At 35.5% G+C, this 20,233-nt stretch overlaps 1 protein-coding gene across 1 annotated transcript in view; it reads right to left on the bottom strand.

The window, feature by feature from the left end:
* Window positions 1-20,233, bottom strand: part of SVOPL (SVOP like) — an 87,995-nt gene that overhangs the window by 25,853 nt on the left and 41,909 nt on the right. Inside the window, 6 exon segments of the mRNA XM_074267813.1 lie at window positions 1,753-1,864; window positions 4,667-4,786; window positions 4,789-4,868; window positions 9,494-9,567; window positions 15,669-15,797; window positions 19,424-19,549. Of these exon segments, the coding sequence (XP_074123914.1) occupies window positions 1,753-1,864; window positions 4,667-4,786; window positions 4,789-4,868; window positions 9,494-9,567; window positions 15,669-15,797; window positions 19,424-19,549 (641 nt within the window).

The raw sequence follows: 20,233 nt of genomic DNA, 5'->3' as shown, positions 1-20,233 counted from the left end.
TTCTTGGACACTTCCCCTTCAAACTTAGAGGGGAAAAACCCAGTTGGATAGAGAAGAACTGGGACAGCACATGGAGGATAGAATCATTGTTTAGAACCAACAAAACTCCTTTCTCCTCTCCCTTCTATAGACCAAACAGCTCATAATTTTCACATAAATATATCTTAACTGGGCATTTTTGACCAGCCATAAGATGCCCTGGAAAACGCACATGTGATTTTTAAACCTCTATTTTTAAGAGATTATTTTAAGACTTATATCACCACCACCCTGATAGACACTCATCACCTCAGACCCAGACTCTTGCAAAAGCCTTGTACTTAATCTCTACCTTAAGTCTCCTCTTACTCCAATCGTCCTTTGTTCATCTGCTAATATGATTTTTCAAAAAGCACAGGTTTTGTCATGATCTCACCTTCTTACCCCCATTTAATAAGCTCTAGAGGTTCCCTATTATCTCCAGTTCAATTGGAAAATCCATTGTTAGGTAGTTTTTTGTTTGCTTGTTTGTTTGTTTGCTTGTTTAGAGACAATTGGGGTTAAGTGACTTGTCCAGGGTCACACAGCTAGGAAGTGTTAAGTGTCTGAGGTCAAATTTGAACTCAGGTCCTCCTGACTGGAGGGCTGGTGCTCTATCCACTACTAGACATCTAGCTGCTCCTCATTGGTTTTTAAAGTCTTTCTCCCTCCTGTTCTTCCATTTTCCTCCCTGAAAGATTAAGGAGTCTAATACTTTACTCCCTTTATTCTATGAACCGGCAACATCTTCCACCTCCATGTCTTTTCACTGGCTGTCTGGAATGTCTGTCTTCCTCTTCTCCACCTACTAGTTTCCTGGCTTCCTTCAAGACTCAGCTCAAATCCCATATTCTCCACAAATATTTATGGGTCCCTATCTTCCATCCCCATACAGTGTAAAAGAAAAAAAAAATTCCTTTGATGTGATTTTTTTTCATGGAATGTTATTGTTCATGGGAAATGATGAGCAGGATGCTCTCAGAAAAAAAAAACCCTGAAAAGTCCTTCATGGAACTCAAATAAAGCAAAATGTACTGTATATAAAGTTATCGCAATGTTCTGGCCTGACCAGCTATAAATGACTTTTCTATTCTCAGAAATACGATGATCCACGACTATACTGGACTTAAAAATGAAAAATCTTATCCATACTCAAAGAAGAAATTGTTGTGACTGAATATAGAATGAAGAATATTCTAATTCTCTGTGTGTGCACATGCACACACACACACTTTTTTTTCCTTTAGTTTTTTTTTTTTTTTTTTAATTAGGATGGGAGATTTGTTTTCTTTCACAACATGACTTATGGAAATGTTTTATATAACTTCACATATGATTTCTTAAGTAGAAGCTGGGAATTTCTTAAATGGAATAAAGGAGAGAATCTACAACACAAAAAAATTAAAACAAATGTAAAAAAATTGTTTTAAATGTAACTGGAGAAAATATTAAGTAAATAAAAAATGTTTTAATGGAAATTACTTCCAATTATATGTATGTATATGGTTTTTTATGGGTAATTTTTCCCTTGTTTCTCTCATTGGAATATGAGTTCTCTGAAGACAGGACTGTGTTTCTTTTGCCTTTCTTTGTATTCCAAAACAGTTGTTGATCTGTATGAGTGGACAGTGGGGAGCTCCCTAACACTAACAAAAAATCACAGATTTGAAACAAAGCCAAAAAAAGTTCACTGCTCCAAAACCAACTATTTTGGCACACCCAAAAGGAAGATACCTTGAAGTACAAATATTGAGCAGCAGGAAGAACAAAGCTGTACATCCCATGGTGATAGAAAGGCTGATCCGTCTTCCCAAAAAGTTAATGCCCAGGATATTTAAAGGATTTACTAGAAGAGAAGAAATAACAACCAGTCCTTGACATCTTAAAAAGCAGTTAGCACATTCAGACATCAACATTAACCATTTCATGCCCATTTCAAATGGAAGCAACTTGGTTCAAACTTCTTGAATGCTGTCTCTTTGGTTCTTGCTTTGTAAGCAAATTTCCTGGCAGTCCTTTATTTTTGTGAGAACATAAAGATCTGTTGAATAGATCTTAGTTCAAATTTCTTAGTCTAAGTCCCCTCACAGGAGGGGAGACAATCACTTTCAATCAGAAAGTAATATCTCTATATTGTTTCTCCCCAGATCAAAGGATTATCCTAGGAGTCACTGGGATTGCTACAGTTTCTGAATAGTTAGGGACAAATTACCCAATCTCTTAAATCTAAATTGAAGTTGAATTGACCATCTGCAATACTTGAGGAAATTAGTTGAATGTAAATTCCTTTTGCAGACAGGGAGAAAAACTTTTTTTTTTTTTTTTTTTTTTTTTAGGAAATCGAAATGTATTCATTTGTCATTGGCTCGCCAAAAAATAGAATTCTAACATTTATTAGAGTAAGAACTCTCTTTTATATTGCCGTTCCCAGTGCCTGGTAGGATGCCTGTTAACATGTATTTTTTTTTTTTTTAATCTCACCTCAGGCATCTAGATTACACTGGCTAGAGTACTAGATCTAGACTCAAGAGGACTAAATTCAAATTTTACCTCAGATATTTACTAATTATCTAGGCAAGTCACTTAACTTCTGTCTACCTTCATTTTCTCATTTGGAAAATGTGAATAAAAGTAGCACCTACATCCCAGAATTGTTGTTCCTAAATGAGATAAAATAAGATAACATTTAGAAAGCACTTTGCAAACCTTAAAGCAGTATATAAGTACTATTATTATTATTGTTACTATCATCTTGTTGATTGAAAAAGAAATAATACATGGAGTTTCCACACCAAGAACTTCTTATACTGATAAAATAATTAATCCAGGCATTTTCTCTTCCCAATAAAAACAAATTACATGAATATTCATCTCTCCTAGTCATCAGTTTTTTAGGCACTAAATTCCCATAGTTGCAGAAAGTCTCTGACAATTTCCCTGGCTCAGAGAATGTTTCCAAACCACTGTTTCCTGACCACCCTTGAATGTTACAAATCATTTCTGGCAGAAATTTGGGAAGGATAGGAGAAAATTATAAGCTAGAGTAGATGGGACCGCCTGAAGCTAGAGGATAAGGAAAGGAAAAAGTGGTTTAAAAAAGGGGGGGGGGGGAGGAAGAAAAATAAGAAGCAGTGCCACTGATCTCCAGAGAACTGGAGCAAAATATTGAGAAGTAAGGAGAAGGAATGGGGTGGCAATTTTACTTATTGATGCTTAGTGATCTCTTGCCCACTTGAAGTCTCTGGTCTTCCAAACTCAGCTCTCTAACTCCTGAGTCATCTAGCTGCCTCTAATACAAATAGAGGTTAATAACTTGCCCTGTCCATTACTTTAATTCTTAATTCACCTTCAGGAAAGGGCAGCTCCCCCGCCCTAGAATTTACCTTCTTTTGCTCAAGGAGAGCTACATGGTGTGGAGGAAAGAGCTGGTTCTGAAAGACCTTTGTTGAAACCCTGCCTGTCATTGTCACCTTAGGAAAGTGATTACACCAATTCTTGCTTTGGTTAGCTCATCTGTGACCCCTCAAACCTTCCCCCCCAACACATAGACTGATGGTGCACGGATTCACAGTCCTGCTATTTGCAGGCACTCCCAATTAGCTAACTTGTCCCTTTCTCTGGATTTGACACATTCTCTATCTTCCACCCACTCAAAGTGCTCACAACACACTCTGTCACAAACACCCAGGGGCCAGCTATCACATTGGGTGCTTTACTGATTACTAGCATCTGATGCTCTATTTTAGGTAGAGATGGGATGGGGGAGAAGAGAAAAAGGCAGGAGGAAGGAGGAAGAAAAGAGAGGGAGATGGGTGGAAAGAAAAGGGGGAAAGAGGGAGAAATGAGAGAGAAAAGAAGAAAAAGAGAGAATGGTGGAAAGGAGGAGAGAAAAGGGAAAAAAGAAGAGGGTAAAAGGAGAAAAAAGGGGAAATAAAGGGGGAGAAAGATGGAGGGCAAGACAAAGAGGAAGAGAAGAGGGGAGAAGGAACAGCAGCAGAAGAAAGAGCAGAAGGGGAAAAAAGGAAAAGAAAGATAAGAGAGATATCCATGATTGTAACTTCCAAGTTGGATCTCCCAAGTCTAGCAATTTTGCTGAATTCTTCATTTGACAGAACATGAAAACCTTTCGAATTCAGATTTTGCTAATATGTGACTAGCTACGGTTCACACCCCCCCCCCCCCAATAGAGTTTAGGAACTATTAAGGATAATCCCTGATAAACAGTTGGAAATAAATTCCTGTTTGTTTTTAATTCAGACTATCAAAAATCAATCTAGGTCCAATTGCTTTCTTCTCCAACTTGTGGATCAAATAATCACCAACAAAGATCATATACACATAGATTTAGAGCTTTAATGGAGCTTCAAGGTCACTTGAGTCCAATCCCCTCATTTTAAAGAAGAAACTAAGATCCCTAGTGGTTGTTACACAGTTTGTATTGGGGATAGGATTCAAACTTACATCTTCCTCCCTGACCCAGAGCTCTCTACCAGTAATAGAGTTGACCATACCCCAAGAGGATGGATCAGCTCCAGTGGGCTGGATCACTACCGCTCGCTACTCGCTTCATGTTGGGAACTTTAGATTCTGATGCCCTACTACGTACACATATTAAATAAGGCAATCTCCCAAGACCAAAGATCCTTACGCGCAATCTCTCCAAGGGTACTGATGATCATGGTCTTGTAGTCGGAGGGAGCAAACAGGTGACAATGACAGGGGCTCTTGCTCTCTTCCGAGTCCTCATTCAGCACCATCTGGGTCTCCGTTTGGAGCCACAAACCAAGTCTCGTTCCAGTAACTCCGCACTGGCCAGAATGACCCCGTAATACGCAAAAGAGATCCCAAGCCTGAAAAAGCAGCGAACAAGGAGCACATGTCAGGGTTTGGAAACTTCCCCGCTAATAGTCTGATCCTTTCCTTCCAAGACTGAGGTAATAAATACATTTTTTTTTTAAAGGAAATGAAATAGCTTCAGGAAAAACTTGCACCAGTCTGTATAGGAGGGGGAGGGTCATATTAAAATTCCATATTTCTGTTAATTAATAAGTATCAAAAGAAGAGTTTAATTATTCACTAATATAATAGAACTAGATTTAGAATCAAAGCAGAACTTTAATTAGCAATTTTGCACCCAGTGAAAAAACAGGTATCTCTTTCACATAATGACATTCTCCATCGTCGTTTTGGTACTTCACAGGCCGGAATCAGAAATTTAATGGATATTTGGATAAAGGAAGCTGCAAGCAACATGCCAATGTCATCAGACAACAAAGAAAAAATTTAGAAACTCAGAAATACATAAACTATATGTATGGTACTGTATAATATCAACATGTTTTATCTTTTAAAACCATAAAAATATAGGCTTCTCTGATAGGAAGGGAGGGCCAAAACTTTTTACATCATTGATTTTCCAGATCATGGGGGTGCTGGGCCTAAATTCTGTGATATGGAAGGGATAAGTGTATCATGAAACCCATCTTTGAATCAACTTTGTAACTTATGATGTGAAAACAATACATAATAGGTAAAGGCAGTTGCATAGAGGGGATACATTATAATACTTCACAGATGGGTGTTATTCACAATGTAACAATCTAAGTTACCATTTTAAATAACTATTCTTGCTAATTAAATTGTCTCTGAAGAAGTACATGTGTTTAATTTTTTTCTCTCTAAATTTCAATACCCTAGATCAATGACGTCAAATTAGAATTAAAAACAGGATCCACCAAACCATACATAAGAATCCCAGCAAAGCTGTATAATGACTTAGAAAACCATATATTTATATCATTTTTTCGATTTTATTAAATCTTTCCTAATTATATTTTAATCTGGATGCTCTGTGAGTCCTTAGTGATAGTATGTTAGCTGTGCTCTAAGTCAAAGCTACTAATTTTGGTTCTGAGTCAAATAAACTGGATTCAAAACTTTGTTCTGCTGCTTACTAGTTATATGACTTTAAGCAAATCACTTCCTACTCTCTATACCACAGATGTCTTGGTCATCTCATAATTTCCCACACATTCAATTATCATCTTATATGGAGACAATTCATACATACATACATATATATATATCCCTAACATCTCTATGACCTTATTACTAATCTTTCACCTCCCATCACCTCTAACTTTAAGATATCTCACAGAAATCTTAAATTCAATATATTCAAAACTCATCCATTCAAAACCCTTCTCCACAAATCCTCACTTCTTTCTAAATCCCATATTACAATTATCTTTTCCACATCAAGAGGGTTAGGGCCCTAGAACCTCCCAATCTGGAAAATCCATGTGAATTTTTGAGGCCTTCCCTTTGTACCAGAGGAAAAAAAATCTGATTTTTTCCTTTTTTTTTTAAATAGGGTATTGATATTATACAATACTTTACACATATTTTTTATGCATTTCTGAGTTTCTAAACTCTTTCTGTGTTGTTCTGCTGGCCTTTGCATGTCGAACTCCCCCAAAACTCCCATTTAATATATTGAAACTACAATGGGGAAAGTCAAGATGTGTATTATTGAGAGGAGTGATATTTTCCCAGTTACCTAGACTCACAACCTAATTGTCATCTTGATTTCTCAGACTCTTATTTCTCAAATCCAATCTGTTGCCAAGTCGTATTCATTCTACTTTTACAACATCTCTCTTATATGACACTGCCCCAATATAGGCCAACATTACCTTATGTCTAGACTACTACAATAGCCCTTGGTTGATCCCATTGCCCAAAATCTTTCCCTACTCTAATCCATTCTTTCCTGCCTAGCAAAGTGATCTAAAACAAAATACAGAAAATTTCTGTCTGCCTCTCCCACACCACACACACACAACTCCAGTAGCTCCCTATCACCTTCAGGATCAAATATAAAATCCTCTCTTTGGTTACATCCTGGGCCAATTATTTTATATAATACTTTCCAGTCGTCTTACATCTTGTTGCCCTACATATAATCTGTGATCTAGTGACTCTGGCCTCCTAATTGTTCTTCACATGTGACAATTCATCTCCAACTTGGTGCCTTTCCACTGGCTGTTCCCTAAGCTTGGAAGCCACTACCTCCTTATTTCTGTTTCTTGGCTGCCATGGCCCCCTTCAAGTTCCAGATAAAATCCCTTTTACCCTATTAGAGGCTAATTATAGCCCTTCTCAATCCCCTTTGATGTCTTCCTTCAGAATTATCTCCAGTTTATCTCATACACACGATCATTTGCAATGTTGTCTTCCCAATTTAAATTAAAAATTTTAATGACTGTTTTTGTCTTTGTCTCTCAAAATACAGCAGTGTCTGATGTGTTGTAGGAGTTTAACAAATGCTAGTTGAGTGACTGGTTCCAGACATACATACATACATACATACGTATAAAAGCTTTATTAGTCTTCTACTCTCACATTGGCCCAACTTGCTTGCTCGCTCCATGTTCAGACTCCTTTCTTTCCAGGTCATATAACATTCCCCTTTAATGTCGCTTTTTATATACTTCTTTTATATATCTTTTGGCTGATCATATGCTGAAGCTTACTCATATCCCAGAACAAGAAAAGAACATTTATTAAATTGAGTTACTATGAATAACCAAATAACCAAATTAAAAGAGATAATGCAAATTTACTCATCCAAAGTAATTTATCATAAGGTAAGTTTAAATTAATCACAAATTAAATTCTGTTATCTGTCATTCTACCCACAATAATCCTGAATTACTCATAATTCTCTTAAATTTGTGTCATTAAGTTGAAAAATCTATATCTAAAATAGAAAAGAGCCAAATATAGTAACTAGCTGAAATGTCCAAAATGACCACAAGAGGGAAACATTTCTCCACATAAATCGGTCCTTGCATTTCAAAATGAGATTTCCCCAACACCATTTTCTATGTTCCAGAGCAAAAATAATTTATTTTTCCTCATCAACAACTAAAGAAAAAAATATCCTTTTGTTTTATAAATTAAGAAACTAAGACCTAAGGAAATAAAGCGATTTACCCATAGTCACTAAGGAAGAATATTTTTATTACTTTACATAATATATTTAGGCAATGTTAGGCATTTAAAAAAAAAACAAAAACCCAGCATGCTCTCACTTCTATTCCATCTCCTCCACCAAATACCAAGGTTATTTTACAATTAAGCAATTGTTCAGCATACAGGGATGATACGTTTTGACATGAATATGTTATAAGAACAAATCAGTATCAATTTTTTAAAATAAAAGGGAAAAAAGCTTTTTTTTAGGAAGGAATGTTGAAAACTAGGACCTATAATTAACATTTTAGAAACACAGTATAATGTAATAGAAAGAATTTTGGGTTTGGAGTAAGATGAATTAGCTTCAAATCATGTGTGACTATGGATACATCAATGTCTCAGTTTTCCCATCTACAAAACAATTAGTTTAGATTAGATGATCACTAAGTTCCTTTCAAAATCTCTATCCATTGAACTTGGCTCTTTTCTTTTTTTTCTTTTTTTTTTCTTTTTTTCTTAAATATATGGCTTTTTATTTACCAGAAATATGCATGGGTAATTTTACAGCATCGACAATTGCCAAGCCTTTTGTTCCAATTTTTCCCCTCCTTCGCCCCACCCCCTCCCTCATATAGCAGGTTGACCAATACATGTTAAATATGTTAAAGTATAAATTAAATACAATATATGTACAAAAAGAATCGGACTTTGAAATAATGTACAATTAGCCTGTGAAGGAAATCAAAAATGCAGGTGGACAAAAATAGAGGGATTGGGAATTCTATGTAGTGGTTCATGAACTTGGCTCTTTTCAACAGCAAGGTGATTCAGGCCAATTCCAATAGACTTATGATGGAGAGAACTATCTGTATCCAGAGAGAGAATTATGGAGCCTTAATGTGGATCACAACATAATATAGTGTCTGAGACTGTATTTGAATTCGGGTTTTTCTGACTCCAAGCTGTGCCTTTATATCCACTACACCACTTGGCTGCTTCATTGAAGATGCTGTATAAAATTACAAACCAGTTTGGACCCCACATTCTAATATCAAGTCAGTTTGGAGAAGAGATCAATACTAAATAAGTTTGCTAGAGGGAATCCCTATGCAGGACAAACCCAACCCACTTGACCAGAATAAGACATTGTGAACTTCAAAAGATTTACAAGACTTGAACTTCTCAGGGATATCCTAGCAGTGTCCCCCCAAACAACTCACTATCTGTTTGTATCAAGAGCCAAAGACAAGCTAGATATACTGAGGAAAGGGCCAACCTAAGGAGAATTTCAGGAGGTCTACACAGAGAGAAAAATGACCTCCACTCATCAAGAGCTTTGAATTTACCCCTAAGGTTTGAATCTCAGCTCTCAGGACTCTGCTACTTTCTGCCTATATAATCTTATGATCCCAGTACCATCTAATAGAGACTTCTTTCTAGTAGCTTGCAAAACAATAGCAACACCAACTCAATTTTTAAGTCTTAACGTTTTTACCATATGATCCAGATCTGCAAAGTTGTCCGTAAGTATTTGGCATTCAATAAGTCTGCAAATCTTCCTCTTTTTTCCTGACATGATGAAAGAGAAATTTTAAATTAGAGACAGGTGTGAAGGAGGCAACATCCAAACAGCAATCCTAGCAATGTGGGGTTCTGAACAAGAACACAAGGAGAACGCCAAAGACAGATGCTTGAAAACTACCAAACTACCTAGCTAAAGGAAAAGCCCTGACTGTCAGTCTTCACTATGATGAATTTTCCTGAGAGTAGGAAAAAGAAAGATTCCTTGACTCTTATCTCCCTGAAAATCAGATTTAATGTTCTCTGAACCCTTCCAAGATCAAAATCCAGCATAAATCTTCATATGGTTCCCTTTTTCAAATGTGCAGGGAAGACAGAGAAAATATTCTGGGAGGTGACCTTTGCCCAGGCTTTCTTGATGTACAGACAACTCACAGTAGTACATTGACATAGAAGGACAATCCTGCTTGAGCCCAATTGAACTGATCAATATTATTCTTTTCTATGAGCTTTGATATGAATTAAGATATTTCATTGGGATACCTTATTCAGATATTGTCCCCCCCAAAAAAGTTACTCCATATTAAAAGCATTCCATGGAGCAACATTCATTCAAAAGCATAGCTCATAAACCACATATTTATTTTTACTAGCCAGAATACACATTTAAAAAAAAAACATTAATTAAATAATTTAACCAATAAAGGGACAAGATAAGGTGCCCTATAGCTGCATGGAATATAGTTTCTTATAGGGTAGGATAGCATCACTGGGGAGGTGACGGGCTCAGGAAATATGAATGGGTGTCGGGAATACTTCTGGCCAAGGATCATATGTGAAGAGGAATTTGTATACACAAACACACATACAAACATGTGTGGCCAGGAAAATTCCCACATTCCCTGCATTACAGAGCTGCTAAGGTGTTCTAGTGATGTTTTTATGCAGATTTATGCTGGGTATTTCATCTCCATTAGACTCAGCCATTATTCTCTCTGCCACCATCTCCTACAACTTAGGTTTTTAAGGACATGTAAAAGACTCTTGGTTGCCATCTGTTAAAACTACTATCTTCTACAATTGAGGGCCATGTAATAAGTTTTTGGTTCTCATCTTTTATGCCAGAACCAGATATTCTATTATAACGTGACATCTATTCTTTTAACAACCTGTGTCTGGCATTAAGTAAAGTCCAAGACAATTATTTGACTTTTAGAAAGTTTAGAAATTCCTTGTAACTCTTAATTTAAACTTTAATGGGGATTTTGTGTCCCCAAACTAATTTTGGGGTTTTGTTTTTAAAAAAATCAGAGGTATGTGGAAAATGGGGCCATACCACTGAGATCCTCAATTAATATGCAAATGAAATTAAGCAAGAACAAGTGCTAATTAAAGCTCTCTCCTTCATCTTCCTGGTCCATATTTGTGCCTTTATATCTCAGTGTATGATTATAATTACATTCACACATATCTGCCAATAAAACAACCCTTTGACTTTGGGCTTTATTTTAGTCAAGACACACCCATCTTTCTGAAAATAAATTAAATATAAATTAAATAAATGAAGAGAAATAAATGTTCATTGTTTGAGCCTTATCAATCCAAATACCTAAAAAAGAAATTTTCAACCAGAGGCAGCCAAGGTTGTTGAATGATTTGGACCAATGAACCAGAGAAGTGAAAATTCTCCCCAAAACACTGAGAACTTTCAGTCAGGAAGAAGACTTGGACATAAGGATTATATTATGAATCTGGTAAAATTGGTCTTTGATTGTCCTAGATTTTCTGTTCTATTCTCTTTTCCTTGGCGCCATCTATCTCAGGCACTCAGTGTACTTCCTTCTGCTTCTAAATGTTTTTTCTAAAAAAAATGAGCCAAAATTTCTACAGCTTAGATATACATGATGGATTGGGTTGAAAATACTAGTTCTCCTTGGCTCTTTTCAACAATGAGGTGATTCAAGGCAAATCCAATATACTTGTGATGAAAAGTGCCATCTACATCCAAAGAGAATTATGCAGACTGACTATGAATCAAAACATAAGTTTTTTTCATCTTTTTGTTGTTGTTTGTTTGTTTTTTCCTTTCTCGTGTTTTTTTTTTACACTTTTGTTCTGATTTTTCTTGTGCAACATGACAAATGTGGAAATACGTTTAGAAGAATTGCACATGTTTAACCTAAATTGGATTGCTTTCTGTCTAGAGGAAGATAGAGGGGGGAGAGAGAAAAATTTGAAACACAAGATTTTGCAAAGGTTAAACTGTCTTTGCACATATATGAAAAAATTAAAATCTATTTTTAAAAAAGAAAGTCTCTAGGTAAAGGGATGGATGGCCAATGGTCAGACTTCAAGAAACCATTCAGAAGGAAAGACTATTTCTTGCAATATGGCTTCCTGGTATTCCTGAAATCATACCACATAAAGCAGTACCCACTGCCCTTCTTCAGGAGGGGAATGGGGTTAACAGATATTAGAGCAGCAAAGAGGAAATATTAATTCCCCCTCCTCCCATCCAATTTCCTTCAATTATCAAAGAAGCACTAATAGGTCAGATTTAGTAAGACTGAATTCAAATTCTGCCTCAGACAATGGGTGCATGAACCTAAATTACTTCATCTCTGGCAACTTACTGTTTCTAAAGCTACTGGCAAGTCTCTAGGGTTGTTTTGATAAGTCCTTGATATCCCAAAATAAGCCTCTCACATGGACTCCTATGACCTGTTAACTAATATACTACTCCCTCCTATTTGGTTATGGAGATTCCTAAGAATATAGTAATGTAAGCTTTGAGCACAGACCACCCCTAGAATAACCCTAGTATTGTAAAGCATGAACTACCCTCATATTATAGAATTGCAACAGTTCAGGAAAAGAAACATACTCCACATCAGTGGTATCAAACCTGGAGACCACTTAACTATACATAAGGATCTCTGTGCCATAATCTGATTTAGAAAACCATATATATTACTCATTATCTATGCTCTATTTTGATTTTCTTTATTTTGTTAAATATTCCCCAATTAAAATTTAATTTGGTTCCTGAGGAAGAGATGAGGGCAAAAATGTAGTAGACTTGACATTTGGCCCTACAAGACCACATATATCCAAAGGACATGATCTGACCAGCAAGATGGTAAATCTGTATTCAAGTATTTTAAGTCCACAGAAATAGTGATGAGATGCACAAAAGTGTGTAATTTGATAGAGTAGGGGAAAATCCAACTGTGAATTTGGCATCTTTTCATAGGGCAATGTCCCTAAATGCAGATCTGCTCTTTTGGTCAGTTTTACTATTTTGCAAAATTTAATATTAACAGAAGGTTTGAGGGGTACAGCTAAAATAGTAGATTAGAGGCAACTATTGAAAGTCTCCCAAAATTCCCTCTAAACAACTTTAAAATAACACCTCAAATCAAATTTTGCAACAGCAAAGACAGCAAAAAGTCAGGCCAAGCTATTTTTCCAACCTAAGAATTAAACTTAAGAGATTTGCAAGTTTGTGACACCAGGGTAAAAGCCTACTTCAGGACCTCTTAGCCTAGAGATGGTGAGGGGGCCAGACAACTGATCAGAAAGAGAATACAAGGGTCCCTTTGTTGGATACAGTTGGCACCGATTAGTAACTCTATTGTCCATATAAAGTTCCAAAGCAGAGAGGAACACAGGAGGTTAGTCAGAAAAGAATAGTAGCCTTGGTCACAAATTCCAAGGCAAAGACAGCACCAGCATTTGTGGCTGGAGTAGACTAGAGTCTCTTTCCTGAACCAAAATTCTGACCAGGAGATCAGAAATTATACATCTCCTGAAATCACACCACCCAAAACTTTCAAATCCTCAGAACTAGCTTTGAAAACAAAAGCATGGAAAAAGCTTGGAACACTGCTTCTCCATCCTGAGGTGAGTAGAGCCCAATTTTAACATAAAGTCAAAAGCCAACAAATAAGCTGGAAGATGAGCAAACCAGAAAAAAAGAAATTTTACTATAAAAAGTTACTATAGTGACAAGGAAGATCAAGACAAACTTAGAAGACAACACTCTAACAACAGCTACAAACAAAGCCTTGGGGGGAAAAAATGCTAATTGGATCAAGACTAACAGGAATTCCTGGAAGAGTGAAAGAGATAAGAATAATAGAGGAAAGATTGGGAAAAGAAATGAAAGTGACACAAAAAATTATAAAAAGAGAATTAACAATTTGGTTTTAAAAAATGCAAAAAACAAAAAAAAACAAACCTGAAGAAAATAACACCTTCAAAAACAGATTTGACCTAATGGTTTAAAGAAAAAAAGCACAAAAATTCACTGATGAAAAGAATTCCTTACAAAGCAGAACAGGGAATATGGAAAAGGAAGTATAAAAATTCACTGAAGAAAAATAAATTTAAAAAAACAGAATTGGCCAAATAAAAAAAGATAAGCTCACTGAAAAAAATTCCTTAAAAGTTAAAATTGGGCAACTAGAAGACAATTCCATAAGATATTAAGAAAGAATTCAAACAAATTTGGAAAAATGAAAACAAAAAGAAGAAAATGTGAAATATATCATTAGAAAAACAAGATACATGGAAAATAGATGGAGAGATAATTATTGGATTAATTAGGAAAAAAGACTTAATACACAAGTATTAAATGCTTCAAAAGTAGATGAAAAAGGCAAATCATATTTTAATTGTTATATTTTCTCCAAAAATAACCAACTTGCCCTTTAAGCTTTTATATCTAGTCTACCATTCATTTGTTCTTTCTTTCCCAGAAAATTTTCCCCTTATTTTAATGTCTTTTTTTTCATGAAGGCAAAACTAATTGTTTAGACTTCTTTAAATTTAAGCTTTTAATGGTGTAAAAAATTATTTTGATGTTGATGAATGCTATTTGTTTAAGACATTTATAGTGGTTTGGAAGTTACTAAATTCCATGTCTATTTCACTGTACTAAAATAGCGTCTGGCCATCAGATTTATTTATTTAAAGTATTGTTCGATATGTGGAAGTCTACATACAACATTACGGCTGATGAATTATTGTGATATATATTGTTTATTGTTAAATTATCTCCAACTCTTCTTCATACAATTTAGGGTTTTCTTGGCAGAGATATTGGAGTGGTTTGTCATATCTTTCTTTCCAGCTTATTTTACAAATGAGCAACTGAAGTAAACAGGATTAAGTGACTTGCCCATGCTCACACAGCAAGTAAATATCTGAGGCCAGATTTGAAATTGGGAAGATGAGTTTTTCTAACTCTAGGCTCAGCATGCTATCCCGTGTCACCTACCTGCCTATTGTTCTACATTTAGGAGCCATTGTGCCCCATTACCTTATGGGGGGAAATCTTCTTCCAAGCATGTATTTTTCTTTTCTTTTTTTTTCCAAAAGGAATTATATTTTAATATTATTTCCAAATTCATGCAAAGATAGTTTTCAGCATTTACTCTTGCAAGGACTTGTGTTCCAAATTGATCTCCCTCCCCTTCCCCAATCCCTCCCCTGGACAGCAGGTGGTCCAAAATATGTTAAACGTGCACTTCTTCTATATATATTTCCACATTTTTTGTGCTGCACAAAGAAAAATCAGATCAAAAAGAAAAAAGAAAGAAAGAAAAAGGGCAGGCAAACAACAACAAAAAGTTCTATGTCGTGATCCACATTCAGTCCTCATAGCCTTCTTTCTAGATGTGAATGTGAGTATATATTTTTCTTAAGAAACTCTACTTCACTATGTTTTTAAAGGACCTGCTCACACTTAAACAACTTCATCAAAAAATACAATTAAGACAAAGTTATAAGGTGTTTGAACTCTATCCAATAGATAGGATGGAATTAAGAAAATGCTCATTACTACCACTTTCCAAAATATATACTTTATAGATGTATATATATGTACATATACTTTAAAGATGATCAGAAATAAATCAATATAAGCAAAAAAAAAAAAATTATTGAATTACCTGAAAGCCATAACAACAACAACAACAAAAACCTAGACATAGTATTTCAAAAAATTATCAAAGAAAATTGCTTGAATATCTTAAATCCAGGAGGGTAAAATAGAAATTGAAAGACTCTGCCAGCCATTTTCTAAACGATCCAAATGATCCAAAAATGAAAACTCCCATGAGAAGACCCTGAGTTTGAATGCATACCGAGGCAGATTCCACCAGTTTTCCCTCTGGCATGACTGATCGGTTTATTCGGGCGATGCGCTCCAAAGTAGCCACAGCAGCCTGGGTGTTCCCAGTAGAGACATTAAATCGAGCTGATTCAGGAATGAACTGTCGATAGACATGTTGTAATGAGAAAGGGTCATCATCCAAGTTCCATCTGTTTTATATCATAAGAAATAGGACTGTTTTCCCCATCTAGAATGAACTTTCTCTTTCAGATCACTAAAGGGTCTTTTGTGGATCTTTTCCATTAAGAAGTTTCCTGATACAGGAGAATAATACTAGCTGGAAAAAGGCATACAGGAGGGCAAATCAAATTTCCAGATGGCACAAGCCTGGCAGTGATAACTATTACATTAAACAACAGCAGTAAGCTTTATTGAATATGACCTCAATAGGCTGTAATGTTGGGCTGAAGCCAGTAAGATAAACTGCAATGAAAATAAACAATTTTGGGTTTTAAACAATTTGAGGACTGAGGACACCTGGCTTGGGATCAGCTCACAAGTAGAACTATCTGGAATTTCACTCCACAGAAAGCTCATTATGAATCAACATCATGGCGTGGCCATTACAAAGAGTTAATGATCCTTAGACTGATTAGCACACACCTAGCATCCCAGTCATGGGAAATGATAATCTCTTTGTGCTTGACACATATTACATCACATCTAGAGTGCAAGTTCAAATTTTGGCCCCATATTTTCAGCACTGATGAGCTGTTCATTCCTCTTACATCAAAGTAAGGTGAGAAAGATGCTTGCAAAATTAGAAGTCATATGAAGAATGGCTGAAGTAACCGGTGATGTGAGGATGTTTAAGGTGTGTTTATTTTTCTAAACAGTGAAAATTACTTTTAAAAATCAATATTCACATTAATAATTATTACTTTTGAAAATGAATCTAAATGTATAAAAATAGATATAAAAATTAATCTGTTATTCCAGTTTCTTTCCACTTTCCTTCAGCCATCTTTTCCTTCTAAACAGTATAGACACTATCCAGTTTTAGTTTCCTGTACTTCACATTATTTTACAGATTTTTCCACACCAATTGATATATCTCATATTTGTTGTCTCATTTGTATTCTTATTTTTTATTACCTCAATATGCCACAGTTTATTGAGCCACTTATTTAAATTGATTCAAAGTTGTTTTTAATGACAAACAATGCTGCTAAAAACATCTTCAAACAGATGACTTTTTTTCTTATTGACTTTGAAAAAAAGAAGGCTTGAAGGAGAATTACTGTTAAAATATTTTTAAAATGTATCTCATGTAGAAGGATAATGCTTTTCCTCATATTTTATTGGGGAAAAATGAGTTCTTTAGTCAAGAGTTCCCTTTTTCCCTTTCCTCCCTCACCCCAAGGCCAACTTCTCTGCATGCACAAGGGATCCCATTCCATCCTGTCTGTTCTATCCAATTACTTGTCCCTCCCATCCCTTACCATCATCCCTATTTACCTTCAGTCTCTCCCTGTCTACTGGCTATTTCCCCACAGACATTGACATATATCCTCCATCCTCAAAAAAAACCTCTTATTTAATCCATTCGTCCCTACTTACTATCATCCCATATTTTTCATGCCTTTTGTTACTGAACTTTTTAAATAACATTTTATTTTTTCCACAATTACAACTTCAATAATTTTTTAACATTTTTAAAAAAGTTTTGAGTTTCAAATTCTATTCCATCCTCTCTCCCTTCCCTCACCCTCCCTAAGACAATAAGTAATCATATATAGATTATATAAGTGAAATCATGTAGAACATTTCCATATTAATTATTTTGTACAAGAAGACTCAAATAAAAGAAAAAGAATGAAAGAAAGAAAGTGGAAAATGACATATTTCAGTCTATATTCAAACAATATCAGTCTTTTCTGTGGAGATGGACAGTATATTTCATCATTAGTCCTTTGGGAGTGTCTTGGATCATTGTATTTCTGAGAATTGCTGCTAAACTTTCTGAGAAGGTTGTGTATAACAGAAGCTTCTGTGTTCTCTCCTTTCAATCTCATCTTAATTCTCTCCAGTCTGACTTTCCACCTCATTTTTTTAACTGAATCTGTTCTCCCCAAAGTTACCAATGATCTCTTAATTGCCAAACCCAGTGGCTATGTTGTTACTTCTTGACCTAACTGTATCTTTTGACAGTCAATCATCCTCTTCCTGATATAGTCTTCTCTAGATTTTCATAACATTACCTTGGGGGGGGGGGCAGTTAGGTACTGCAGTGGATAGAACACCAACCTTGAATTCAGGAGGACCTGAGTTCAAATTTGGTCTCAGACACTTAACACTTCCTAGCTGTGTGACCCTGGGCAAGTCACTTAACCCCAGCCTCAGGGGGGAAAAAAAATTACATTACTGGTTTTCCATCTACTTATCTGACCACTGTCAAGCCTCCTTTTACTGGATCTTCTTCATGCCTGTTAACAATGCATTTCACTATTTCTTGATGTTATCAGATTCCAAGAATCCCATTATCTCAAATCTACTTGTTCAGGCTTAACCCTCTCTGCTGACCTCCAGTCTCATGTCTCCAACTGCCTATCAGAAATCTCTAACTGGATGTTCTGTAGATATCAAACTCAACATATTTAAAACAGAATTCATAATCCTTCCCTCCAAACCCTACTTCCTACCAAATTTTTGCATTACTACCAAAGGCACCCATCATCTTTCCAGTCTCCCACGCTTGCAATCTAGGAATCATTCTAATCTCTTTGTTATCTCTCAAACCCTCATATCTCATTGGTTGCCAATTCCCATCAACTTTTCCTTTGTAGCATCTCTCAAATATGCTCTCTTCTCTTCTTGATATTGTTTCCTCCATGGTATACATCTCCTTCATCTCCTCATATTTAGACTATTACAATATCCTTCTAGTTAATCTTTATGCCACATATTGCACATTCCAATCCACCCTCTACTCACACACCAAAGTAATTTTCCTAAAATGCTTCTTCCCCACCTCCAATTTAATTAACTCCAGTGTCTCCCTATCAACTTTTGACAGAATTTCAAACACAAAATCTTAAGTTTGATGTTCAAAGCCCTTCTTACATTTCCACTCTTCTTATACATAAATTACACCCTACTTATATAACCTCCCATCCAGTGATGTTAGCATCTTTATCATTTCTCAAAAAAACAAAACAAAACAAAAAAAAAACATTCAATTTCCTTATTCCAAGCATTTTTACTGACTGTCCTTCATGCACAAAATTCTCTCTTATCTCCATCTCATGACCTCCATAATTTCTTTCAAGTTCCAACTAAAATCTCATCTTTTGCAAAAAGCCTTTTGCAATTTTTCCATTCTAGATCACCCTTTTGTAACTCCCTTAAGATTATCTGTGGATGAAAGACTTGGACTAGATGGCCTCTAAGCCTCTTTTAGTTTTAACTCTATGGTTATCTTTTTTTAACTAAATCTACATAGCCAAGAAATGTGGAAAATAAGTGCAAAGCTGAGACTTATTAGAGAGGCGCTAGAGTAAGGTATAGCTAATCAGAGAAGATTTCTAAGGGAAACAATATTGAACCCTAACTTAATAAAGGAGGCAGTAAATATGAAAGAATAGGAGAAAAAGCATAGCATTTTAGGTATTAGTGAGGGATAGTAAAGCATGAGCAAAGTTAAGAAGGAAAAATGTGTGTGAGGATAATAAAATAGCTGGTCTGATAACAGCAGAGAACATAAGTGTCCTAGATAGCCATTCTCACCTTGAAGGCCAAAATGAGTATGATACCAGGAATAGAGGCAATGCGAATAAGCCAGCGCCAACCAATGGTTGGATTGACCACTGATGCCAACCCGATGATTAGCAGGGAGCCAGCAAGCCAGAAAACCTAATTGAAGAAAAATAAAAAGGGTTAAAGACAACAGAAATCAATGGTGCTTAATTAATTATAGCATTTCTTTCTCAAAGAACTGAGAATTTTATCAACATAAGCAATCCAATTATCAGCAATGTCCATGATGGGTTTGAGAGTCCTCTGTTTTTTTGTTGTTTGTTTGCAATTTGTTTTCTTTCTCATTTTTTTCCTTTTTGATCTGATTTTTCTTGTGCAAGATAATTGTATAAATATGTATACATATATTGGATTTAAACATACATTTTAACATGTTTAACATATATTGATTATTTGCCATATAAAGGAGGGGGTGGGGGAAGGAGAGGAAATTTTGGAACACAAAGTTTTGCAAGAGTCAATGTTGAAAAATTATTCATGCATATGTTTTGAAAATAAAAAGCTTTAATAATAAATAAATAAATTAAATTTCCTCATCCAAACAATATATGGTTTCATTCTCTTTCCACTGCAAACTTGCTATGAGAGTTACTTTGGGCAAGAAATTCCATCATCCTGTGGCCAACCTGTCATGAAACATTTGTAAATTTAAGTAATGACAAACTCAATTATAGAGTCCACACTTGAGGCCGTTCTACCTTATTAGTACCTGTCATATCTTATATCTGTGGGCACCATCTTAAAGGAAACCAGAGGTAACCCCCCAAATCAAATGAGGTT

This window comes from Sminthopsis crassicaudata, chromosome 5 (assembly GCF_048593235.1).
Source record: "Sminthopsis crassicaudata isolate SCR6 chromosome 5, ASM4859323v1, whole genome shotgun sequence".
Classification (NCBI taxonomy): domain Eukaryota; kingdom Metazoa; phylum Chordata; class Mammalia; order Dasyuromorphia; family Dasyuridae; genus Sminthopsis; species Sminthopsis crassicaudata.
The sequence above is the reverse complement of the archived record's forward strand: the minus strand, read 5'-3'. Positions and strand labels throughout refer to the sequence as shown.